The 27,835-nt window shown below is 37.4% G+C and overlaps 1 protein-coding gene across 1 annotated transcript in view; it reads right to left on the reverse strand.

Annotated features, from left to right (window-relative positions):
- GPC5 (glypican 5) overlaps positions 1-27,835 on the reverse strand; it is a 764,171-nt gene that overhangs the window by 483,428 nt on the left and 252,908 nt on the right. The window contains exon 6 of the mRNA XM_072854020.1: positions 6,244-6,364. Within this exon, the coding sequence (XP_072710121.1) occupies positions 6,244-6,364 (121 nt within the window). The remainder of the gene's footprint in view (positions 1-6,243; positions 6,365-27,835) is intronic.

The raw sequence follows: 27,835 nt of genomic DNA on the forward strand, positions 1-27,835 counted from the left end.
CTCTGCTGTCATGCCTTGCCAAAGATGGAATTTGTCCAAGGGATTGATTTCAAAAGACAGTAACATTGTATTAATTCCAGAAATAAAACAAAAGAAGGAGCCAACACATCAAATATGAAAGGAAGAGCCAACAAATCACTGAGGAAAATATTAACATAATGAAGATACTGAGCTATTCTGTACCTGCAGGATTGTTCTAACTTTGGAAGAAACTAAAAAGTTAAAAAGGCAGTAAAAAGAAAATCTAAAGCGAAATGAACATTTAGATATGCATTTGTAATATGAAAAACAAAACAAAACTTGTGAGGCAGCCTTTCCTATTGCAACAAAAATAATAAATAGGCAGTTCAGGAGCAAACACAGCTGAAAGCAATTCTAACACCAGTGAATGTTGAATGGCTGTTGCACAAAGTGCACTGAAATTTTACTTCCCAGTTACCTCTGTGGGGTACCTGTTACTGAATGGTGCAAAGTGCAGGACACAATATATCAACAAAAAAAAATTCAGAAGAGAAAGGAAAAAAAGTTTGAAAGTGAGTCTCCAAGACCGTGTTACTGAAGAGTGTATCAAACTAAGGCCCTAAGTATCTGAGACTGTTGAATGCTGTACTCTTGAGAATTCACTCATTCCATGAGAAAGAATTGCATTTCAGTCATCAACAGTCATCAGAATGTATAATTCATTAAATTTATACGGCAGTTTGAACTATTCTAAGAGGCAGAGGGATTTTAACTATTAGATGGTTATCATAACTCTAAAGAAGGCACAAACTTGATATCAGTGATCAAAGGGAAGCACAACTGCAAATGCCACATCTTGCATATGAATAATTTAAAAAAATGGTTCTTTGTATGTGCAGATGAGGAGTTGGGTAATGTATTCCATCACCATTTCCAATATGTACTTGAACAGCTCTTACAAAAACACGTATTATTTTGCCTGTGCTGTGGTACATTGATAAAAGCTTTAAAAAACACATCTGGAAAGTTTAGTTGTTAGTATGACAAATCAGTGTCAAAACAAAATCTCACCTCACTATTTTTGTAACATTTTGAGCTAGGTAAGTGGGTAAATGATGACATGGTGAAACACAGTGCTTACCACACCATAATAATGACCAGTAGTAAAGGAAAAATTAGATTGCCACCTACATTGAATGTCTTATGAAGTAGTGGCCTCTCTTCACTTAAAGGATGTAACCATCACTTCCGTTAGTGACAGTTTTCAGCCCTTTGTGGAGAAAGTAGATATTATTCCATATATATTGGCTAGCAGTCCAGTGATATAGCAGTATAAGATAGGATCCCTTCCAAATAAGTTCAGGCACATCTTTTGCTGTACCTAGAAATAGGAAATTATTTAACCAAATAGAAGCATTTAAATTTCCAGTATAGTCAATAGAGTGGCAGGTGCCTCTGGACATCTCCAGAGGGAGATCTGGTCTGCCTAATTTAGACAGACATAGGGATATTTTCTACTACGGCTGGCTTTCCTAAAATAAGGAAGTCCTTATTTCACCTGTAAATATGAGTTCCAAGTAACATCTATTATTTTCAAAGGCAGTATCTTTTTGAGATTGTCTTCTGAAAGAAGAAATATATTGAAATGACCAAGGTCCAGTCGCTGGTAATCACAGCACCAAAATATCATACTTACTTCATAACCTCAGTATTTGCACTTGCAGGCAAGACAAATGAATCATGTTTTTAAATTATAGGGGAAGAAAAAAATAATTGCCATTATTATTGCTGCCATATGCAACTAACTTTGCTTATCATGATTGCCTATTAGAGTGATAGCTGCAGATTGCAGTACATAAGAGACTATGCACTGAACCCATCATTTGCCTACCGTGAAGATAAATGAATGAAGAAGAGCCCATCATTTAAAACTCTCCAAAACACCAGTCTGTACAAGTAAGGCTTTTTACAAAAGAAGGTGACTTTGTCAAGCCATTTTCAGCACTAACTGGTTCAGCAGAGTTCGTGTTAGTTCCTCTAATTGCACTTTGTCGCTGTGAATATGAACCTGTGGAGTCCAGAACACAGATTATAGCAGTCAGAGTCCAATGGAATCAAAAATTTCTATTGATTTTTGATAAATCCACTATTTACAGAAAAAGAAAGAGGATTACAGTGAGCCTCTCACAAAGAAGTGCCAGAAACTACACCCTGCTGGGAACAGATACTCCCCCTTATGCAACAAGTTTGTTTCAGTGGTTTACAGTTTTTAGTAGAATAGACCCTAGAAAACAGAGTATGTTTAAGCATTGTAAGTTTACATATTTTAAAGCTGATTCTTTGCTTGGAATTTTTATGCACTTCTATATCTACCTTGCAAGAAAAGAGGAGATACTAGGAGACATCTGTTCTTTTCTGCATGCAGGGCAGAATGGTCTTTGATCTGTTTTCTTATGTACATATTAAAGATGAGCAGGAAGGGATCTTTAAGATATCTGTACTTCTTTTGCTACTTTATAATATTTAGCCATTTGTACAGTAAAGATATACAGTCTGATTTTTCTGAGAGCTCACTGGGCCCTCCCTTCAGTGGGGTCTCCCTTTACATCTCAGAATATTTACTTCCTGTCCTCATTCTGGGATTCTTAAAAGTAAGAAGGGAAATTTAGTGTAATTGGTGAGAAAAGGGGTCATCTGCTTTGATGACAAAGAGGAAAGAAGGTTTCAGAAAACAATGAAGCTTTCTAACAGAGTTTTTCTACTCTGGATTTACTAGGATTACTTTTTCTGGTCTGGAAGGACAAAATGTAATCAGGGTATATTTCTCAATCTGACTTAAATTATGTATTCTAAATGCAAAACTGGTCATCCTCTTCCAGTTAGTCCTTCTATAGTTTAATCATCTCTCTTTTTTTTAACCATTAGAAGAGAATATATAATCATAAAATGAGATTTTTTTTAAGAGCTTCCCAAATGTTTTTATGTATCTTCACAAGTTCCTGGCTGTCTGAACTGTACCTAAGATCTCTGAAATAAAAACAGTCATTTCAGAAGATTTAAAAGCAAACCAAACAAAAAAATTATACTATGTACTTCAGCCCAGCTCCGATACCAGCAAAAGCAAAAGGCTTCATTTTCAAGTAGACTTTAAATTTGTTTATGGTTTGATGATCATGTGGTCCAACATAGCCTTTGAAAAAGCAGAAGGTAGCATTATAAGAAGATGCAGTGTATATGCTAAATATTTCTCCTTAGAAAATGACACATTTCTAGTTTGTGTGTTCAAAATCACAACCTCTTGGAAAGGGCTCAGAAACATGACACAAGGGTGAAATCCTTCAGACGAGATACCTAACTGCAGGTGCCTGCAATGTAGATGCCAACATATGGGCAATGTATTCAAACTCCTTTTATATTGTCCAAGACTAAAGAACTCCTGCTCTTCTTACCCTGAAGCATACATTTACATATGGCCAAATGAACAGCTCTCTAAGGTCCATGACTAGATTTACATATAAGGGAAGCTTAAACACTTAAATGCAAGTGTCTGATTAAAGAATTGAATTCCACCTCTGCTGCAAACAAACGCCACAGGTTGTCACTGATTAAATTACATTTCAGGGCATTTCACCATTTTCACTATGAGACATACCGGAAACAAAGCTTCTGATTCTTTGCCGCATATTGATATTTGCAAAGTGGTAGAGACTATTCAGTCCTGAAGGCCTTGGTATCATGACAGGCTGTACAAGCAAAAGAAAATCAGGCTATACTTACCACTGATACACAGAGCTCTGACTGTGGTTGAGAAGGAAGGACCATATCCTATCATTACATCATGAGACAGAGAGAAATGCTACTTCAGTATCCTGCATCTTGAAATGTTTAAAAGCTGATGTGAAAAGTCATATCAAGCTGAATTACCACTCATTTCCTTTCTCCTAATACAGAAAGCAAACAGCTACATACAAAACACAACTAAATAACAAAAATGTACTTGTTTAACAAGCAAGGTTACAGCAATATGGAATTTATATAAAAATATATATAATTGCCTACACAAATAGCAAGTTATATATCACCCTGCCAATCTGTGTCGCCTTAAAGCTAAATTAAAGTATACAAACTTTTACAGATTTCAGGAATGATTAGTTCTGAAAAAACAGGCCAAATAATTTTTTTTTTCTACTAAATTAGCTTTTTAAATTAGCTTTTTTGCAGTGCAGTAATACTGCTTGGATAGAGTGCTGGATTTAAGTATGGCTCCGTCTATCTCAGAGAGCACCACAATCCATTAAGCTCCCCTTATTTTATCTGTCCATCATAAGTTTAATATGTGATTCATCCTTTTCATATCACAAAGGACAAAAAGGTGATCTTTTGTATTTGAATCTCTAATTTGCGCTCCCCATCCTCCTTTCCCAGGCAGTAAATGGTAGAGAAGAAAGCTTTTTCTGCAGTTTCTTCAGCCCTTTTATCTGAGGAAAAACAGTTATATGTCGGGTCTCTAAGGAATTTGATGCTCTCTTTATCCCTTGACCCTATTTCCATAGTCAGAGCTGCAAGAAAGGAAACTATCCCATAGATAGATAACATATTTGGAGGTTAGTAAGACTCGCAGTATGTAAATTATATGTCCTTCTCCCCAAAACCCACTCTAGTCTTTCGGGACAAGGGCAAATAAGCTCTCAAAATGAAATGCCTTATAATGGAATTGTTCTATTCCAGTCTTTTAGATCCTCACTCGAGGAGGAAGCAACACAACTCCTAGTCTCTAGAGGGAAACACAAACTATACAGTGCAGATTTAATACCAAAGAAGGAGGGCATTCCTGATAGATGAAAGGCCTTGAGACTTACCCAGTAAGATTTGCAATGTTTTTCTTTGCACAGTAATTTGTAGTTCTTAATTAAATCATAGCTTCTCTTTGGAGGGAAAATTGTATTCATTTTCTTACCATTGTAGTCACCATTTTAAGAAAGAAAAAGAGACAAAAGCATGCTGAAGCTGGAGGGCTACAAAAGATATTTCTTTTAAGGAGGAAGGAATAATGATTGCCTTTGAGCTTCAATCTGGATGCCATTTCTCCCAGAAAACAACCCTACTGAAGGAAAAGAAATTTTTCTGGTTTTTTTCTATTTTACCACTCTTTCCTTTGTTGTCAGAGAAGAGTTGTTTTTCACAAATAGAGAAATAAGAGCCAAGACAGTTTATCATGAAGCTATCAGTAATGTTAGAATGGCTTGCTTATTTCAACTCCAGAAACCATTCAGGAAACTGTATTTAAAAGCTGCCAAGAAGATGGAAAAACAAAATTAAAGCAAGTCCTTAGATGAAACTAAATGCAATAGGCAAGAAAGAGCCATCTAGTATCTCTAATTCTCATGTTTGGGGAATGAGGTAGAGAAGGGGAATGGAGACCATAAAGGTGCCAAGCTTTGCATGCCCTCCCTAAGCAGCCTCTCCTTTTACCAGTGCAGATGAGAGGGTCCTGGGTTAGATGGGTCACTGACAAGAAATTCCAGTAGAACATTTCTTATCACTGTGTCTTCAGATCAGAGTGGAAACTTGCCTTTTTAAACTGAAATACAGAGTTGTCAGCAAAATAACTGTTGGTTTCAACAGAATCAGGTTTTTGTCCTGTAGTTCTGGCGATCTGTGCATATAGGTACAGCATGTAGCAAAAGAAAACTGTAATTCTTTAAGCGTATTACAGTACTATGATTGTGCAGAACCATATTGCAATTGACTGCCTTGTAAGCCTTAAATTTAGTAACTCACAGATATGTACATCAGGTAAGGAACACCAACTCCTTTAGCCAGCATGCTATTCTTGTTCAAACTTCCTAGTTTTTCTATCTGGCATTTAAACAAAAAAAAACTCACAGCAAGACTGGTTAAGAAAGAACCTAGATTGAGTAAAGAGGGAAGAGGGAAATTAAGTTTTATTGTTTTTTAAACATATGGACCCAGTTAATACCCCTAAATTATACTGTTTGTGCTTATGTACACTTACTGCAATGCTGACCTGTGGTACTCACAGGTACAAATGGCCCAGCTGCCAGAGTCTTACTTCCTACACTCATCTACTGTATGCAAACCTTTTAACTAAATAATTTTTAATAATTGAAGTGAGACAGAGAGCAAGTAGTGTTTTGGTGTTGACATGAATTGAGCAATAACTTGAATTAACAATTAACCTCTAATGTACAGTAAATTAATACTTTCACTACTGGAAAGGTCTTTAGTACTATACTATATCTATAGGTAAAAGCAGCTTACCTGAATAACATGTTTCAGCTTGTCAATAATTTGACTTATTACAGGATCTGTTCCCTTCACTTTTACTTCTGGATTTGCAGACTGAGCTTTGATTCCACTGCCAACCACACGATGAGTATAGCTAGTTTGATACACAAACACACACACAAAAATGGTTTAGTAAGTTATTCTACTCTAAGGGAGTCATCTTCTAGTTCATATTAACTCTCATGGCACCAACATTCCACTTCAATAAGATGCATTAATTTTGTGCACATATTTTTCACAGAAAAGAAATACAGCGTAACATAATTACTACATTCCACAAAGTTGTATTATTTATTATAGCTTTAATTTTACAACAAACTTTAACAAGAAAAGAGTTATCTACATTTTGAAGCAAGAAACATTCAGCCCTATGCATGATTTTTGTGTGTGCAAAGACTGTCCTCCATTTTGGTTTTGTGAAATACAAACTACATGGTGATTGTCTAAATGCATGACATTTCAGGTTTTTAAAACAAACTCCAGATCTACACATACTGTATGTTCAGAACTACACCTCAAGTTTCCTAGTGTTTTTGTGAATGCACATGCAGAGAGAATATTTATTGCAGGACAACAACCAAATTGTGCATAAATTATTTAGCATTACATAACTGATATAAGTACAGAGTAGGCCAAAATTTACTTAATAGATAGATACGTAAAAAAGAAGCAACAGAAACCACATATATGCTCATTCAAGAAAGAACTGCTGTAGTAAGTAGAACATTGTTTCTAATATATCAAAACTGAAAATACAGAGAGTAAAATTAACCGCCTAGCAGAATTCTGTGGCATATTAAGATGCAATTCTTCATTCAACTTCCCATGTTATATGCAATACTCAAGTTATGCAAGAAAAACTGAATATCTACCTTCTCATCACAGATACTGTACATTATGCAAATACCCTCCATATGTTAGGTTTTGTCTGCATACTCTACAAGAGGATAGCTCTATATATCTCTGTCTCAAAAATATTTTGCCAGCTGCTACACTGTAAGAAAAAGAAAGGGAAGAACCCTATCAGGAATGGAGTAAAGAAATACCTAATTCCTGCCTATTAGATCTGCATATGAACATAGACAACGCAGCATATTCAAATTTTGCAGAATCTGTTTTATGAAATACATTGCAGGTCTTCTTAGCTCTGCAGAAAACCTTCCATGTATGCAAAACAACAAACACTGTTCATTAAAGCAAGGTTGCCACATAACAATGTTTTGTCTTTGATCTTTGCTTAAATATCACCTTAAGTGAAACTGAGAATATTCCAAAGGAAGTGTACATAGACTCAGATACCATTCCTAAAATGACATTGGCCATGCTCATAGATATAAATTAACCCTGTCATACAAAATTACTCGAAGTTTTCCATAGGTCCCAGGGAGCACAATTTGCCTTCTAATTGTGTGACAGAAATTAGTAGCTCCTTTAGGCATTACAAGAAGATACTTTTTGGACTACAAGTTCTGCAAAATGCTTCAAAAGTTAACTGAGTCTTAGCAAAATTTTCCCTGACTTTTAAGGTACTAAGAGCCAGCAGTCTTTCATCGCTTAAGTCCTTTAAAGCACTTGATTTCACACAGTGAATACTAAAATTCTAGACCTTCTACATAAGCTCTGTATATGCTATTTAGGGCAACTGTACTCTCTATTTCTTCTGCATGCAATCAAGTTCACTGGAAGCAGATATAATATAAAATTTAAATTCAATTATCTATCAAGCTATCACAGCAATGATCACCTAGCATTAGTCACAAGTTAAAGATTCCAGCTTTATTAATTCTTCATTTGAGAAAATAGTCAGCTGTATCCAATATTCAGGACACACTGTATCAGCTAAAGGTAAATACTAAAAATAATAAGCTCATTACTAAAAGCCATTATGGAACCCTTTACTGATTCACTAGCCATACTATTACTTGGAATAGATGTTAATGATGCACAATCAGGACAGCAAGGCTTAATGTACTTAATGTAGTTCACTGGAACATGGTGGCTGAAATGAGTTTAAAAAAAATCTTCATAGCACTGTTGAACACATTGAATATATGAATGGTTCATATTCTTCACAAAGTGGTATTTTGGTTTATAGCAGACAGCTTTTTGTGTTGTCTTGTAGTGATGGGGCAATTTGCCAGCTTGTAGTGATGGGGTAAAGCTTTTTATAGGGGTGTGTACAAAATCTGCAGCCTTCCTGCTAGACTTGGGGGAATGTTTAATGCAGCAATTTGAGTAGGGTCAAGAAATCTTCTGGTAGCTTCTAAGGATAAAAAAAAAAACCCAAACCTAAAAGCCTTCTCCAAAGTTTTCCTCAAAAATCCTTCTTTCACAGTCATTTATCTAAATCAAAATAGATAATTCAGTATGGAATTCCTTCCTTCCCCTTTCCAGCTGAACAATACTGCACTCACCAGATGGACAACTGGTTTAACTCAACACACTGGTCTAATGCAACACAGCACTTTCTCTTCATACTATAACACCATAAAAAAAATCTTAAAGGTTATGGCTATCCTCTCTATACAGTACTCCCATTTTCTGTTTCACAGCATGAAAAACCTATGTTCTCACTTTCTGTCACTCAGAAATCTTAATTAACGCCTTTTTTCAAATACTGCAAACCCAACTATTACACGTTTGTCTGTGAACTGCATAACTATGTGAAAAAGAATACCCTTTCTCTTTTTTTAATTCAATCGACGATACTCATTTCTCTAACCATGCAGGAAGAAATAAACCATACAGAAGCTGAGACTTGCCTAGGCTACAATTTTATTAATTTAGCTCATCTGGGAATTATCTGGCAATGACTCATTCAAGGCTGGCCATTATTTCTTTTTCAGCTATTTCCACAAAGAAACGCACACCCTTGCACAGCTGATATTTACCATAGAACTAACTCCCTTCTTTCACATGAGGGAAAGTTGCTGGGAAAGTAATACTGTCTTGTGAGTGAACCAGATATTAGGAGTTTCAACTGTGTTCCCCAACCTCTTTAGAGCTGTCATCCTCTAAATTCCTCTTTAGCTGTGGTTCATAAGGAATAATTGGATTTACTTACCAGTAAAAAGTGTTAGCAATTAATTTGGTTCTCTCTCCCACTCCTAGTCACTCTGTTATAATCATTCTTTTCATATTCTCTCAAAGGCAAAATACATATCTTCTCCCCAGGCAGAGGAGCTCTATTATCTAATATTAAAATTTCTTTCTAGGCAACGATTGCTTCTCCCTTCTCACGGAAAAAATATACCCTTTTTCTGATTTACACGTTTTCAACATTGTCAACCCTGTGTGGACCAATGGCTCTTTGCCATTTTAGGTTGGAAGCTTCAAGTTATCCCAGAAAGATGTCCAAAATCCATTTGAATGTTCTCTCAGTTCTCATTACTAAGGCAATTCCTATACAAAATGCAGATATTCTTACCCAGTAACACTGCCTGTAGCAAACCTCACTTAACTTTCACCTCTTTTGCCGACTTTGGTGCAAAAAAGCAACCCTGCACAAAAAGCAGATGTACAGTATGAGTGGGCATGCTCTAGTCTGGGAATATCCCTGTCCATTCTTCTGCCTGCCCTCACAGCTTTGTAAAGAAATTGAAAATTTTGTAAACATTTTCTTCTTTTACAGTCACTACCAGTCTACTTTTCCTTCCTTTCAGGAAGGAAATCCATTCAGTCACTTATCTGTCAAAGAACCTACTCACATTAGTTACCCAAATTGCATTCTTGCTGAGTGCTCAGAGGTGGGATTTGCTTTTTCCAGTTGAGAGTGGGGAAGGGTAAGAAGCTGAAGCAGAGGTGACATGCGCATTGAAGCAATGACAAGCAGCACACTAGAGCTTGATAATACCACAACTTTAAGTCTATTAGCATTGAGCAACTATTAGATCATTAGGTACTGGTAGTAACAACTCCATATTACTTGTTCTTAATTGCTCTGAGCTGTTTAGCACCTTTCTTTCTACCTTTCTCACTCCTGACCTTTCTCTCTCCTGCAGCCAGTGTGATCCTTTCCAGGACTGACAGAAGAAGTGAATTTGTGATTCCCCCTGCTTCCCACTGCCTGTGGGCTTCCTCACCCTCCACAGCAACATTCCTAAGGAGAACAGAGCACCTCCCCACCTAAAACCTTCACATATGCACTCGCTGCCCCCAAAACAGTTCAAACCCTGTTCTGTGACAACTGACACACTTCAGCCCATCCTCCTGATATTTTTGTCTGTTACAGGCCCCAGCAGACCCCAAATAACACACAAGATTACATCCATAGAGAAAGCTTTGGGTTCAGGATTGGTATAATCACTACTCATTTCAAAGGCTTCTGGTTTATCCTCAGGTCTACTAGATGTTTACCACAGTCCCCAGCTTGACTCTTAAAGGAGTTGTTACTTCTCTCTCTCTCTCCAGAAATCCTTGTGCTTTTGAAGTGCTGGTAGAAAGCTTTGTAAAGTTTTTACTTCTTCAAGAGTTTGTAATTTTCTATTCAGGGAGAATTCAATCTTGAAATTGATCCTCCAGGTTCTGGCTGCCAATTTTCACCCAGGAACATGCCTTATAAAGCATCACATATGGAAAATGAAGAGGTAAATGAAAAAAATTAAGATTCACTTGGATGGAACAAAAAGAATGCAATCCCATTTGGAAGAATGGCTTTCCCCAAATGTATTGGGTTTGCATGGTAAGGTTTTGATAGTGGGGGGACTACAGGGGTGGCTTCTGTGAGAAGGTGCTAGAAGCTTCCCCTATGTCCAGTAGAGCCAATGCCAGCCGACTCCAAGACAGACCCGCTGCTGGCCAAAGCTGAGCCAATCAGCGATGGTGGTAGCACCTCTGTGATAACATTTTTAAGGGGAAAAAACTGCTGTGCAAGAGCAGCTGGGACAGAGGAGTGAGAATATGTGAGAGAAACAAGTCTGCAGGCACCAAGGTCAGTGAAGAAGGAGGGGGAGGAGGTGCTCCAGGTGCCGGAGCAGAGATTCCCCCTGCCGCCTGTGGTAAGACCATGGTGAGGCAGGCTGTCCCCCTGCAGCCCATGGAGGTACATGGTGGAGCAGATATCCACCTGCAGCCCATGGAGGACCCCACACCGGAGCAGGTGGATGTGCCCAAAGGAGGCTGTGACCCCATGAAAAGCCCGTGCTGGAGCAGGCTCCTGGCAGGACCTGTGGACCCATGGAGACAGGAGCCCACGCTGGAGCAGGTTTGCTGGCAGGACTTGTGACCCCATGGAGGACCCATGCTGGAGCAGTCTGTTCCTGAAGGACTGCATCCCATGGAAAGGACACGTGGAAAGGACCCACGCTGGAGCAGCTTGTGAAGAACTGCAGCCTGTGGGAAGGACCCACATTGAAGAAGTTCATGGAAGACTGTCTCCCATGGGTGGGACCCCATGCTAGAGCAAGGGAAGAGAATGAGAAGGAAGGAGAGGCAGAGACAATGTGCGATGAACTGACTGCAACCCCTGTTCCCTGTCCCTCTGTGCCGCTTGGGGGGGAGGAGGTAGGGAAGCTGGGAGTGAAGTTGAGCCCGGGAAGAAGGGAGGGATGGGGGGAAGGTGTTTTAAGATTTGGTTTTATTTCTTATTATCCTGCTATGATTTGATTGGTAATAAATTAAATTAATTCCCCAAGTCGAGTCTGTTTTGCCCATGATGGTAATGGCTGAGTGGTCTCCCTGTCCTTATGAGCTTTCTGTTGTATTTTTCTCCTCCTGTCCAGCTGAGGAGGGGGATTGATAGAGCAGCTTTGGTGGGCACCTGATGTCCAGCCAGGGTTAACCCACCACACCAAATTTGACAATACTGTCTTTGTGTACCAGTCCACAGCATAAATGTTGAAAAACATTTTTAATGTGATGTTGCATTGCTAAATAATGATAGTCTCAGTATAGAACCCCCAAATGTGAATACACTCAGTATACTGAAGTAAATGAATGCGTATGTTCGCATTTTTTCCTGTTATTGGAAATCCTAACTCATATTAAATTCACTTTCACTGCAAGGTGATCTGGGTTTGATCAATTGACATTAAAAATTATCATTTAACTTTGAGTCTTTTGTAATTACAAGCTTTGACAAGTCACAAGGCAGGTTGAAAACCCTTTTTCTTCCTTCAGGTGTATAATAAGGCATTGACAAAGCCTTATGAAGTATTGCTTTATTGATTCTTATGCTAAAAGTAAGATTATGGAACCTTTTTTTGTTTAATCTATTATTTTGCTGCTTGAAATGATATCTTTTGCATACAAAAATTATAACCTTATTTATACATTGTTGTTTTATTTTCCACTTATCATTGTGTTTAATTAACAAATGTCTATAAATCTAACATCTTCAAACATTCTAACGTGGACTAAATGATCTGTCAGAGCTAAATAGGAATCTGAGCATGGTACACAAAACTTCATCCCTGTAGACTTATATTTACATGCAAAATATGTTTCCCTTCAGTTGAGGGAAAAATATAAAAGTCTCAGACTCTTGGTTTGAGAGACTTCATTCATTATAAAGTTTTAATACAGCATTAATCACTTTCTGTTTCTTTTACTCCTAATGTATAAGTAATAGAAAAAACATTTTAAGGATCCCCACAGAGGTAGCCTGACTTGAGCAAGTGTTGCTCAGATTTGAATCCTGGGGAGAAAAAAGATGACGAATTTCTTGCTAGAGAAGTAATAGACCCGCCATCTGTGCTCATTTCTGTGCAAGCATGGTAATGTATCACATCATTTTAATAGGCAGACTTGGTCCCCAAGTACTATTCATTTTCATCAACACTAGGAAAAAAACCAAGCACCAATATATTTGTATTCTGTAAACATGTTTTAACATGATGAATAACAAGGTGCCCATTTTCTGAGCTCAATATATGAATATTCATATACATTTCCTATTACTCTCTATTATATCTATGAATACAGTTGATGGGTTTTGCATTTGATTGTATCGATATCTCTGTTAAAAGAGAAGATCATGCTCTATTGGCTATCACTGATTTCTTGGTACATGCAGCTGGAAAAGCTATTAGAAGTAATGAATATATTAATTCTCATAAGAATCAGCCATTTTGGACATGGTGCTTAAGGCAGATCTGTAACTCTATATCCCTCCAACACAAATGATCTATATTATATTGTGATGACAACTACTGATACATCATATTTACTGTCAACAACTGATCATGATTTTCCATTCCTTCACACTAGCTTTGTGGAGTAACATCAGCATAGAATAGATAAAATAGAGTAAGAAATCAATGCTAAAAACTTCTCCAGATATCCCAGTGCTAGTAGTGTTTTGCTTCAGACCCATTATTCTTTAAATTTGCTCCTACTTATTTCTGCTATTACTTCAGTATGAAGAGAACAAAAATTCTTGGTTAGTAGCAGATTAGTTTGAAGTAAAGCCAACCTTATTTAGGGCAGCCTTTCATAAAGCTTATAAAGGACTCCCTTAAGAAACCAATCATGTAACTACAAAAAGAAGAAACATGACTTATGGAAGTAAACAGGGAAAATTTTGAGGTGAAAAACTCTATTTCAACTTTCAAATAGAAATTCCTGCAATTTGTAAAAGTGGAACAGATGTGCATTAGAACCAGATGTGCATTAGAACCAGAACTCAAGCAGAAACAGAAATACATTAAAGTTCAGAGCTTTACCCAGACTAATATTTGTAAATATTACAATCATTTCAGTTGACTCTCATTGTAACTAATAGTTAAAATGCTTACGTGTTGCCTGGGGAATCATGTAGAGCTGAACAATTGGACCTACTAGAACAGGTATTGCTGAGCTCGCCAAGTGTTTCAAGACTGTAGCCTAAGCTTGAAGAGTCAATAGTGTTGATAGGTGGTAAGGATGGGCATGATCCAAACTTGCAGTGTGGATAGGCCAGTGCATAACATAGGCCCTGGAGATATCCTCAACATGCATTCCCAGATACTCGTTCTGGAATTCTGGACTCTTTTTTCCAATCTGTGACTCTTTTTTTGCTTGGTTTGGCTGGTCTGTTTTGCTCAGTTACAACCTGAAGTTAAACACTGAAGCAACGAGCAGGGCTTTCTAATGTGGTTGTAGAGGCACAACAGCATGGCTTCTAGATCACAGCAGCATGGCATAGCCCTGCCACTTAAGAACACAAGTAAAAGGAGGTCACGTGCCCTGTAGACTTACAGTGAGTCTGAGGGACATACAGACAGTGCAATAATTCACTAGAGATGGAAAGCAGACACAACAGTAAAGGGAAATTAGGAGGGAGATACAGTTAGGATAGACTTCTTCCTAATAATCTGCATAAAACACCTCAGTGTCATGATTTATGAAGAGTAGCATCTTAACAGGTATTAAAAAAACCCAGAGAAAACCTAACCAATGGTTAAATAGAAATCTTGTGGGTTTCCCTCTCCAACATAATAAGAACTTGTGACATAGTGACATAATGTTTTTAGTGCCAAGAAAAAGATGGCATAGTCACAAATAAGCCCAGATGAGGCCTCAGGCATAGTTTGACACTTCCTAGAAATTGCAGCAGTGGGACCCTCTCAGCTGTGGAAAAGCTGCATCTTTCAAATACAGGAAGATTTTAAACTGCTAACCACTTTCCAAATGTTGACCAAAAAAAATACATATTGTTAGATCAGAATAATAAGTATTATCTAGTCATGGTAATGAGGGCCAAGATCCTTAAATAACCATGAAGAATATTCACAACAGTCAAATATTTAAAGAAACTAATTTTAACTTAGGCTCAAAGACAAGGTACAGTTTTACCTGAAAAATAGAATATGTACAGATGTATACATACAAAGTATATGTATATGCAAAATTTTTAAACATAAAAGTTTTTTCCCCCCAGGACTGTCTCATTATGCTGAGTGCCTGTAGGTTTGACAGGATTCTGTAGGACAAACCTACAGAACTTTGCCCCCCCCAAAATAAGAAATATTCTTCAGGCAGATCCAAGATCTGGGAACTGCTGTCTCTGAAAGCCATAAGTCTCTCGCTATGATTTCACAGTTGTATAGAGTCTGAACAAGAGTCTAGCACGCATGATCCTCTTTGTCTAATTGTTCTATCTCCATACCTTTCTTATTCCTGGTTACAGAGGAGCCCAGCTTCAACAGGAGGAAGAGAACAGCCTACAGTTTTTAGAAAACTTTTCTGCTAAGCAATCATTATCAATGACAGGTTTGCAGGGGAACTGCACACCACCAAACATCATGGTTTCTTGTTTTATTTTAGTGAAAATGTTCCCTTTAAATAAAAAAAAAAGAACTCAGAGCCACTACAGACTTGAAGTTTCTTTTCATCACAGATCAGACTGTCTGAGAACTCAGGAAGTCTATGTACATTTCTAGAAAATTATGTTTCTGTATGTACTCATAGTCCTGGGAATTTCTGCAGACAAAAATGTAGTCACAGGTCAAGATAGCCACCTCCTCCAGTTACTGGCAAAAAAAATTAACATCAATTACAGTTTGTAATAATAAAGTTCTTTTTTTATATATGTAAGCTTGAAACACTGCACAGACAAGCAGCTTAGAAGTGCACTCTTCCTGATGATGCTGAAGAAAAGAAATGAAAGACAGAGGGACTAACTTTGCCTTTAATGTTTCACTACGCGTGGGCAAAAGAACATCAAGCAAGCAAATCCAGAAAAAGAAGAACTGAGGACACTGAGTGGGATTCAAACTTGCTGCTTCTTCCACCGCTTGAAAGAAGTGATGTTGAGCTTCTTTTAGGCACTTGCACCATGTTCCAAGTAGGAGATGAAAGTAATGCAAGGTATATCATCACAGTGAACGCTATTCTCCAGAACAACCCTAAGCATCTTGGCAGTCTAGCCTCTCCCAAGAAACCTGGTGATGCCCTGCACTTTAGCAAGTTCAGCTCTTTGCCCCGCCCTGATGTCTCTCTGCCAGCTGCTACCACCACCTTCTTGGCCTTTTCAGTGCTTGGCCCCATTGACTTTACCAAGAGCTACTCAGGAATCTCTACATTAAGTTACCAAGTTAGAGGATCATGGTATTGAGGCAACTGCTCTGGTTGTGAAGGGCTTAATCACTGGGGTGCATTGCCTTACCTCTGAAATACGCATGGTATCACGTAGTCACACTGCTGTAGGAGATTCAGGTGGTTCATAGCTGCTGCAGCTGTAGAGAGACACTGCCTAACAAAGCTTATTCTTTTCATCATATTGTGGTAATAGGATTCTCACCTCCATTTGCAATATTTCATCTCAAAGTGAAATCTTGACTGATAGCATTACAGTAATCTCCATGAGAGCAAGCAGACAACAGCCACTAACTCATGATCTGGTAAGAATGGAGAAGGCTCTCCATTGACTTAATTTTCTGCATTTGAACCTAATTTGGTGTAAATGAAGCAATGCTGATTTTCATCAGCTGACTGTTTGAAGTAAGCACTGAAATCCCAGGGAAATAGTTTGAAACTAGGTGTTTACTTCCTGTGGGTTCTTTGGGAAGCTCCAGGCAGACAGAATACAATATACAAGAGACCAAATAACTTAATTTTTAAAATAATCTCTTTATTTGCTGTATTTGCTCTCCTTTATTCATCTCCTTTAACTGGCATTGATACAGTAACCAAGATGCAATTTTTGAAATATGCTCCTCCTTCACAAACTGGATTTTCTTGTTTTCATGTTCTAATTTGGAAAAGGAGGCATTCATGTACTGGTATTGCTAAGGGATTTGTTTTGTTCAGCTTCTCACGTTAACTGAATTCTAAGTTACTTCACAGCTTAGGCTGCTGGCACTTACAAGTTAAAAGCAAGCACCTGTATTTATATAGTTTCACTGTGTTTAAGAATGGTAAGATAGCACAGTGTGCCCACTACATTTTGTTTTATTTCAAATGTGGGATATGATTTTTAATAACTCCTTCTCAGCTTTCTTGCTTTATGATTGCTGATAATTGCTGTTTTACACCTACTATTGCTAGCATCTTCACCACTGCTGGACATTTCAAAATTCTGGATAACTGTTAATTAAGAAATTAACAATTACCTGAATGCTAGTAAAAAGTAAACATGTGCAGCAACAAATGAGTAAGAGTGTTTAGTGGTGCAAATTTTAATTAACAAAGCTGAACAAATCAAAGAATCACTGCAACCATAAAAAACACTTGGAGCTTGGACAGGTGTGTTGGTTGTTTTTGTCTAGTCTTACATAGTTTTTTAAGAGTAGATATTGCAAAGTTAGCCTCAGAAAACTCATAAAAAATATTTTACACCTAGTTATCAGAGACAGTATTTGTAGCAATTCTAGGACAGATTCAATTTCTCCCAGACATTTTCAATACTTTTTAATTGATCAACATTCATGTTAAAAGAAAATAAAATGTCTTTGAATTTTTCAATGAGAAATTATTTTTAGATGTGTAATTTGGTATATATTTTTAAAAAAACTGATTGCATATACACTTGTTAAATTTACAGAAAATATTAAGTGTGGAAAACAACTGAGTAAAAGTTGTGTTATTTGTGCTTAAAAAAAAAAAAAAGTTCCTGTAATCATTTAGGCTGAAACATGTCTAATAAAAAATACGTATTTAATTTTTCATCATTGACTAGACCTTCCTTGTTAAAGGAAAAAATAGCAGGTCAGCCTTTGGGCTTTTCTACACTTGAAAACTAAGTGACATGTCTTTGGAATACTCCTTTTTAAATAGATATTTCATTAAAAATGTGCTTATTTGTAACTAGGTTCACGGGAATAAGACAAATCACACTGAAGTATGTAATAAAGTAACTATTACAGAGCCTTTCAGAATATCTCTTTTAATGAATTTCCAAGTGTGACCTAGACCTTTGTTATTTTGTACAGCACAAAATCTATCATCTCAATAATTTTCATTATGTTCTAATCCTACAATAGCTCTTCTAAAGCCCAAAAAAAACCCCAACATCCTTTCATGATCTTAATTTGAACACCAAAATTTTTGAGAAGATTTTATACATAGTGGTTGGAAGCCAGTTCATCATAGTTTTGATGTTAGCTGTGTCTTTCAAAAATAAGTCCTTAATAAGCAATAAGAAATGCTAATGGAATAAGTAGATGTCCCGAAGGCTTCATTAGGCAGACAGGTGTCCCTCTGTAGACTTCCAAAAGCACCAACTTCTCTCCAGTTGCTATGTATGGAACATGTATTTAGAAGGATTGTTTTACTAAGCATCTGAAATTCAGTACAGGATGTGTGTCTGTTAAATAAGACTATCCTTTTTGCAGAGAATGCAACTTCTACTGAAGGGAAAACTACTAAAGCTAAATATTCTTCTTCAGAAGAAATGCTATAATCTACACGCTGAAAATTCATGTTTTGAAGCTTTCTTCTAGCACAGTAAATAAATTCTGATCACAATTAAAATTGATCAGTAGCACAGTTGTGACAGTTTTGAAATACACCAAATTTGTCAGGATCTGCATTAACTCATTAAGGTAATCTATTTCAAGCTAAGGTTATATAAAATGTTTTTAAAATACTATCTTTTCCTGCTGATTTTCCTTCTTCCTTTTATTGGACATCATCTGAATCATAGAATTGTAGAATCATAGAATCATAGAATCGTTTAGGTTGGAAAAAACCTTTAAGATCATCAGCCTAGCACTGCCAAGTCCACCACTAAACTGTGTCCCTAAGCACCACTTCTACACGTCTTTTAAATACCTCCAGGGATGGTGATTCGACCACTTCCCTGGGAAGCGTGTTCCAATGCTTGACAACCCTTTCAGTGAAGAAATTTTTCCTAATATCCAATCTAAACCTCCCCTGGTGCAACTTGAGGCTATTTCCTCTTGTCCTATTGCTTGTTACTTGGGAGAAGAGACCGACCCCCACCTCACTACAACCTCCTTTCAGGTAGTTGTAGAGAGCAATAAGGTCTCCCCTCAGCCTCCGCTTCTCCAGACTAAACAACCCCAGTTCCCTCAGCCGCTCCTCATAAGACTTCTGCTCCAGACCCTTCACCAGCTTTGTTGCCCTTCTCCGCACACGCTCCAGCACCTCAATTGTAGTAGTGGGCTCTTGTAGTGAGGGTCCAAGAACTGAACACAGTATTTGAGGTGAGGCCTCACCAGTGCCAAGGACACTAGGACGATCACTTCCCTACTCCTGCTGGCCACACTAGTTCTGATACGAGCCAGGATGCCATTGGCTTTCTTGGCCACCTGGGCACACTGCTGGTTCATATTCAGCTGGTTGTCGACCAACACCCCCAGGTCCTTTTCCGCCGGGCAGCTTTCCAGCCACTCTTCCCCGAGCCTGTAGCATTGCATGAGGTTGTTGTGACCCAAGTGCAGGACCTGGCACTTAGCCTTATTGAATCTCTTACAGCTGGCCTCGGCTCATCGATCCAGCCTGTCCAGATCCCTCTGCAGAGCCTTTCTACCTCAAGCAGATCAACACTCCCACCCAACTTGGTATCGTCTGCAAACTTACTGAATTGCTCACATTAACTTGAATTCTGGAACAATTCTGTCCAAATGTTATGAAAGCTTAAATACATTTCCCTGTAACTGCTGTTATTTGCTACTGTAAATAAAATTTCTATATCATGTTATCAACGTCAGAGAATTTTGTTTTGTTTTGCTTCAAAATTTAATCTTTACACTGTTTCAAAAGTTCAAGAACCTTTGAAGAAGTCTCACTTGAAAGATACCATGGAAATTGGTCTTCTTGTCAATTAATGGCAACCACTGTAATAGTTATCTTTGTGTACATATCTCAGCAGTATGTTGCTAAATTCCAGACAGAGACACTATTCTTACGTGTGATGCAAAATGAATGCCACAAAGAGCAAGACAAAACACCCCAGACAACAACTCTGTTCTTTCAAACAGAAACTTAAACTCTGTTGAGCATCACATACCAGTGGGAGGAATTCCTCACTCCAACAATGTCCAAATTCTCCACAGAGGCAAAAGAAAAAGCATCTGAGAGGGAGCTACTATCAATCTGTAATGCACCTTAACAAATAAATGTGTTCTAGTAATTGCAAGCTCCACTGAAAAGAACTGAAGGTGAGCTTTGAGACAGATATTTCATTTAAAGTAGGTACCTTGGGTAACTCACATGTTTAAAATTGAGAAAATAAATTCTTATTACATTAGAAAATAACTAAACAGCACACATATGCAAGCGCACTAAATCTGGATAAATAAGGACAACAACATCTCCTTCTTCTAGTAGTATTCTTGAAATCTTCTTATAACCTTAATAATTCTACTGTACTTTCATTTAATGGAGCAATGAAATGAGAGATACTAATTATCATAAACAAGCACATAAATGTTTATAGCAGATAGCTGGCAAAACAAAAGGAATTATCTTGGAAAAAAAAAATTCAAACAACCTGGAAACACAAAGCTGTCAAGCCTAATTAGTCTAAAATTGAGAAACCTGCTTCCCTTATAGGACACCAAAATATCTCTGCTTGGAAACGGCAAAAGGGTCAGGTAACTATGGCATTATGTAGGACACCAAACCTTGGAGATAGAAGCCTGACATTTCATATTTTGTCCAACATAATCCTTCAGTGCACAAACCAAAGTATCCTCTAGGGACTTGGAATGTACCTGATAATTTTGGGACTTATACCTGACACAATGCTGGCACAGTCAATGTTTACCTCACAGCCACATGGGACTACGCCACTACAAATCATGTCAAAGCTGCACTCTCACAATCCATTCTTTGTTATTGAGTGGTTGTTTTTTTCTGAGGCAATTTTCGGAAAATTAGCACAAAATGACAGTTAAGTTACAGTGAAGGACTATCAAGGAGATAATAAACCTGAATATCATTATTGACAAAAGAAAAGAAGGTCATTCAGCAAATAAAGGTCAAATGAAGGAATCAACCTAAGTCGCTGTGCAATGCCAAGAGTGAAATGCTATTTCAGCAAATTCACTGATGTGAGCCACTCGATAGATCTTTTCCTGTTTATTCTAAACAGTGAAATTCCCTGTGGCTGTGAAGCTGCTTTTCGCTGGTCCTCTCTGTTGCCAGACTACATTCAGAGTTAGCAAAAGATTGGTGGATTAATAATAAATCAATGTAAGTGGCCAATCCGTCTGTGGCTTTGGATTCATTATATCATCCTAATTTATCTAAATGTGCATGAATGACGATGCTGCAAACTAGGAATCGATGACACGTATCAAACACACGATGCTTTTCATCTTAAATGTTTTATGACTCCTATGTGCTTAATATTAATTGTGTGCGGTAGTGTTTATTTTGGGTTTGTTTTGGTTTGGGGTTTTTTCACAAATAAAAATTCTCCCTTCAAAAATAAATTCTCCCTTCATTCAAACCAGTTTTACACTTATGGAAGCATGCTTACTTTATGTACATCTGTGTGGGAGGAAAATCAGTCCCCAGCTGTATTACTATACAATTTGGATTGGTTTCATTTTTAAGATATCAGGCATCTGAAAAAGAGAGTTTTCTCACCAACTGGAAGTTTGTTCAACTACTAACTGTAACAACAACGCGTAACTCTTTTCTTATTTCATAGTTTTATTTTTCACAACACCTTCGCTAGATGCATGTGTATTACCTGATTTGCAAAATAACTCTTCTCAGAGTGCAGTGAATAGCTCATGTGAAGAACAAATACAGAGTTATGGATCAGAAGCTCTACAGCATGCTGTATTCTATTAAATAACAGAACCAAGCATTACAGTATAATGCCAGTTATGTGCTAGTGTTACTTAATCTTTATGGGAAATTAAGCGCTTTCTAGAATGCCATATTTTATCAATTACAGTTGAGTAAAGGTTTCATTCTGTACTGGTCCTTAACTAGCCTTACCCCAAAGATAAATATGGTTGCTTTAACCTTTGACACTTCTCACCCTCCATGAGAGGCATGATGGGCAATTTTTAAGGTATTTCAGGACAAGTTACAAAGAATATGGGCTTTAAATAAAGTCATATTCAAAGACAGTGACATATGCATGAAGAGCTCCAATTTCAGAAGCCATTCATAGCAGAGTAATCAACTGAAGCATCTGGAGAAGGCTGAAGTGTTGTCTGTGAAGCCACTAGGAAGGTATTTGAACTGGCTTGTTAAGACATGTATCCTTCATTTCAAATTTTGTTAGACAAAATCATATCAGTACCACAAAAGCATATTTTAGATGCACATTCTTAATATCAGACAGAATAGGTATAATGTAAACACTATATGCAAAGCACATCATGGTACAGGGGACATAAGAAGGGGTAAAAACACATTCGAGAATGTTTTGGTGTTTTCCGCAACATTTCAGCCCAATAGTTCTTGCATGCATGTATGATGTAGCACCATCAAGGCCAGGTTGGATGGGGCTTTGAGCAACTTGGTCTAGTGGAAGGTGTCCCTGACCATAGCAGAGGGGTTGGAGCTAGATGATCTTTAAGGTTCCTTCTAACTCAAACCATCCTATGAGTCTATGATTCTATGATCTTTTAATGTTTCTTTAAAAAGATGAACTTATTCTTTACCCTTTGTCAGTACGACCAATAAATATATGAGCTAAGAAATCCTTCATAGCTAATATTAAATTCTTTAAAGATAGGGATTGTATTGGAGGCTTAAGAGCTTTAATAAACTTTTGGGTTTGCCTTTCTTCCCAACCACCCCTTTTTGTGTCTTCTTTTTACAAATTTCACTTATCACATTGAATTCTTTTTTTCTTTTAGATATAAATGAGTGTATGTAAATGTATTTATTTTCTCTTCAGTGGATAAACGTTCACGGGACAACAGTAGTAAAAATATTTTTTACAGAAGGATAGAGAAGATCATATTTCCAAGTCCTAATAAAAATAATTGGTTTGGTTTTATTGTCACATGAATCTCTGTAATTGTTCTTTGTTTTACTCCATTGTGATGAAATTACAATGAAAATGTGGCAGTGACTCCGTTTCACCTTCTTCTTCCCATTCACCCAAATCTTAATAAAATAGAGACTTTAGACAAATATGACATAGTTTTCCCCTGAGAATACCCTCATAAGAAGAAGGAAGATGACAAAATGATTATCAATTGTATCCCACTTACCTATCTTTAGCTATTTAAAAATAAGGCATCTATTGCCTAAGCATCTGTTGCCTAAGCTTCCCCTACAGAGTAGGGGAAGAGAAAGAAAAGAGAGAGAAGGGCCTCTTGAGGGAAATACAGCACCTACTGTAGGATGAAATGATGACTTGCCATCTCCATTGGACATGCCTCCTAGACAACTAGTCTAGACACAATACTGAACTTTCGAATAACTAAACTGAAATGAGATTGCATTAGCCTTGGGGTACTCATTACTGAAGTCATAAGCTTTCTGCAGCAAGCCTATTATTCCCTCTGGTTTTCAGTTTTCCATTTGTAAAGTCATTGTAATTCTTACTTATCTGTATCACAGAAGATACCACAAAATGACAAGAGTTAAATATTATGATGTGTCTAGCTATTGCAGTAATGGGAACTGTATACCTGAGCATCAGTAGAACAACAAAGAACATTGTATTTTTTCTGGAATATACAGTTCAGTGCATTCTAGAAAACAGTGCAGCTAATGACAAGCTTTTATCTTTCTTTTTGTTCCTAAAGAAGCTCAAAGTATTTCATTTACTGAAATATTCAGTAGATACTGACAAATTGAAGGACAAAACTTTTAAGAAATTTATACAGATTATAATGGAATGCTGGAAGCTAAAGCTCTTCCTAAGAAAAGAAGGGTTCCACTTTCTTCCTTTGGGATAGGAAGGAGAGGAAGTCTATTGCCTAGTGTAAATTTGGAAGCTCTGTGTGACTGCTTAGTATGCAGTCTGAAGGGAGAATCAATCTAGACAAGGCTATTCTCAGAGATTTGATTTTTAACTTCACTTGTGATATTGCCTTGGTTACAGAAATTAATGTCAAGTAAGTAACAAAGGGTTCAAGGATAACATAAGTCAAACAGGCTATCTTCCCTATGGGAAAAGCTGTCAAAAGAAGACAAGAAAATGGGGTCAAAGTGTTGCCAAAACTGTTCTTCAGAGAAACAGCACCCTGCAGCAAGTCTTACATGTCTGAAAATATTAAATGAATCTAGTGTTTCAAAAATATACATAATTCCTGTGTATAGTTATATATTTTTATGTGTATGTATATACATATATATATGTACAGATGTGTACATTTCTGTTATGATCTACATACTGAGCCAAACTTAAGTATCTCTATCCTGTATCATAGACCCTAATGAAATGATCAGAATGTTCATGAACAATGGCTGGATTTTAAAAACATCGTAATAATGAGGACCTTCACTGAGAGAAAAAAATCATGCTTCACTATCATGGGACTTGGGAAAGTAGGGTTTCACTTGTGTCTCTACATATTCCTAATTTAACAATGAACAAGCAACTGGAAACTATGTCTTCAACGCTACAAGAGTGTTGCAGTGACATTTTAGTCATAAGTTTTAGGTCACTGGCTGATGTCAGGAAAACCACAGCTTAATTTCTTATGCAAAATCTCTGGAGAGAGAGCAGTTTAAGAAAGGGATTCACAATTGCCAGCACAGTCAGTTTTGGTAAACAGGAATTAATAAGTTTCTTGAGCTAAACACCATTTTATCTTTATCAATACACACAAATTTCAAGCCACCTAAAAATTATTTCTCTTCACTGGGCTGTTTTATATAAATTCTATTGATTCTGTGGAATTTACTCTACTTCATTGTCAACTGAGATGATTAAACATAATGATTCAGGTGATTGATGTGCTTCAGATTTATTCCATGCTATAACACAAGAAAGAGCTGGATACAGGAAGCTCTCCTCCTTGTTGACAGAGTATTAGTGAGTCACATCAGTAGGTCATTCATTTATAGACTAATTTGGCCAGAGAGAAAAAGGACTGTGGTTTGTTGTTAATAGTTGGGGAGGAAATGGAGAAAGATAAGAGTTCCCATATCTTTATACAAAGGTACATATTCTTTGTTTTACAGTTACTGGATAAAATGATGAAATATTCATGACAGCAGAAACTGTGTCTTTGACATCTAGTTCCTAGCAAGCCATCCTAATCATTAGGCTAGAGGCCCATGGTCATTCCTGCTGTTTTTTAGCTCGTGAATCTCAAATTACTCCATACAAACTGAAGAAATATCAGTGGGACAGACTGAGAGCTGCCTTTTCTGATACCTGCAATGGCATATATCCCTGTGGATTTTGAGACGAGCAGTGGCCCTGAACCCGCAGGCATTAGAAATGACCCATACTCCCTACCCTGGTGGCATGCTTCTAACTGCTGAATTAAAGGAAGCAGGAAACTACCTTTTTAACAGCACCAAATCCTCCTCAGTTTTTTGTTGTTTTTTTTTTTAAATACATCCTAATCAGTTACACGTGCTCTGATAACACTTAACAGATTGCATATTGCATATAGAACAGCCAAATCTTTTAAATTGTGAAGCCTAAAGAAGTTGGTGCTTGAGCTGGAATTCAGCTGTTCCACACTCTTATCCCTGAAATAGGTTTTTGATAGCCGAGGATGAAACAGAACTTGGCAAATGGTTTAAAGAGGATGTGCCATATAAAGGCAAGCAATAAATAGAGCAAAATGAAGAGCCATGCAAACTTCTGATGTATGGAGGGTTGGACTAGAAACTGAGGAAGAAAACAGAGTAGCTCTGAATGATCAGGCTGCATCAAAGCAGCAATACAAATTTAAGTTCATGGAGATTTTTGAAAACCAGGATGATACATTTCATCATTATGGATTTGGATCTAAAGAGTAAAAATGAAAGGAAAAGAAAAGTAGAATTTTGAGTCTTTCATATAAAGTATTCAGGTCATCAGAGCACAAATATAACCATATTTTGTTTGTGTTCCTGGCAAATATCCTTTCCACGCCTCCAAGTCTCTAGCTTATACAATGAGATAAGTAGTTCCATATATTTGTTGGCTCAGAGGCCAACATATGGGTCAGTAGTAATATATGGCTCAGAAGCAATTGTTTTGATATTAAAAAATTAGCTTACTAAAGAAGATGACCTTATTATGCTAGAATTTTGATAAGTGCCACTTTAGACCCATTTCAAATAATACATATGCAGACAAAATTTAGAATGTAACTTTTCTATTATTTTTATAGTGCTTAAAATTAACATAATATCATTTGTCTATGAAGGTAAGTGATAATAGGAGCACTCTATCTTCACTTTATTGAATGTCTGATGTGACTAAATCAGCTGTCTATAGAATCCACTGAGATGAACAATAAACTGTAAGGCAGATATTCAGTATCTTGTAATAAACTGAATTGACCATCACTGTCTTCAGTAACACTTCAGAATCTGTCTAGAATATACAATTATTTAGGAATACTTCTCTTTTTGTTAGCAAGTATTTCTTAATAGAAGATAATTTATCTGCAGCTTCCCTGAAAAGGACCTGGGGGCCAACACCAAGTTGAACATGAGACAGCAATGTACCCTTCCTGCAAAGTGGGCTGCATCAGGCGTGTGGCCAGCAGGTCAAAGAGGTGATCCTTGCCTTCTGCTCAGCACAGGTGAGGCCACACCTGGAGTACTGGGTCCAGTTCTGGGCTCCTCAGTACAAGAGAGACATGGACATCCTGGAGTGAGTCCATCACAAAGATTATGAAGGGACTGAAGCATCTCTCCTATGAGGAAACACTGAGAGAGTTGGGACTGTTCAGCCTGAAGAAGAGAAGGCTCGGGGGAATTTTATCAATGTATGTAAATACCTGAAAGGGGGGTGCCAAGAGGATGGAACCAGGCTCTTTTCAGTGGTGCCCAGTGACAGGTCAAGAGACAATGGGCACAAACTGAAACACAGGAGGTTCCCTCTGAACATCAGGAAACACTTTTGTACTGTGAGGGTGACTGAGCACTGGAATAGGTTGCCCAGCGAGGTTGTGGAGTCTCCATTTTTGGAGAGATACAAAAGCCACCTGGACATGGTCCTGGACAACTGACTCTAGGTGGCCCTGCTTGAGCAAGGGGGTTGGACCAGATGACCTCCAGAAATCCCTTCCAACCTCAACCGTTCTGTGATTATGTGAATGTATAGTTACTGATTTTTCACTTCTTGATGTTGGATTGTGTATTACATTCTTCACAGTGTTACTCATATATACAGTTCTTCATTATTGACCAGTAATCTTCAGACCAATCATTGCAACCATGTGGTAACTGAGATTTCCCTTGGCAGGAAAATTACTTTTTTGTGTACGAAAATTCTATTTCAGATTAGAAGACTGTAAAAAAATGTAGGCTTTCTATGTCATTAACAAAAGATTTTTTTCTGAAAATTCTGGGCCTGCTACCCACTATTTGGCTACTTTGTAATTAATTAAGACAGTCAGAAAGTTGAACAGCCCATTCACAAAGTAGATCACTTTAGAGTTTGTTCTGCTCAGTGGATTTGAGCAGAAAATAATTTTCTTAAATAACAGAATGAGATGCTAAACAGCCTAGGACCTTTGCTTTCTTGTAAACTGCCAGGCAAGTTCCAGGAGATAAGGACCTACCTAGAACTGAAAGATTTGTTTCA

This window comes from Ciconia boyciana, chromosome 1 (genome assembly GCF_034638445.1).
Source record: "Ciconia boyciana chromosome 1, ASM3463844v1, whole genome shotgun sequence".
In the NCBI taxonomy this organism is placed as follows: Eukaryota; Metazoa; Chordata; class Aves; order Ciconiiformes; family Ciconiidae; genus Ciconia; species Ciconia boyciana.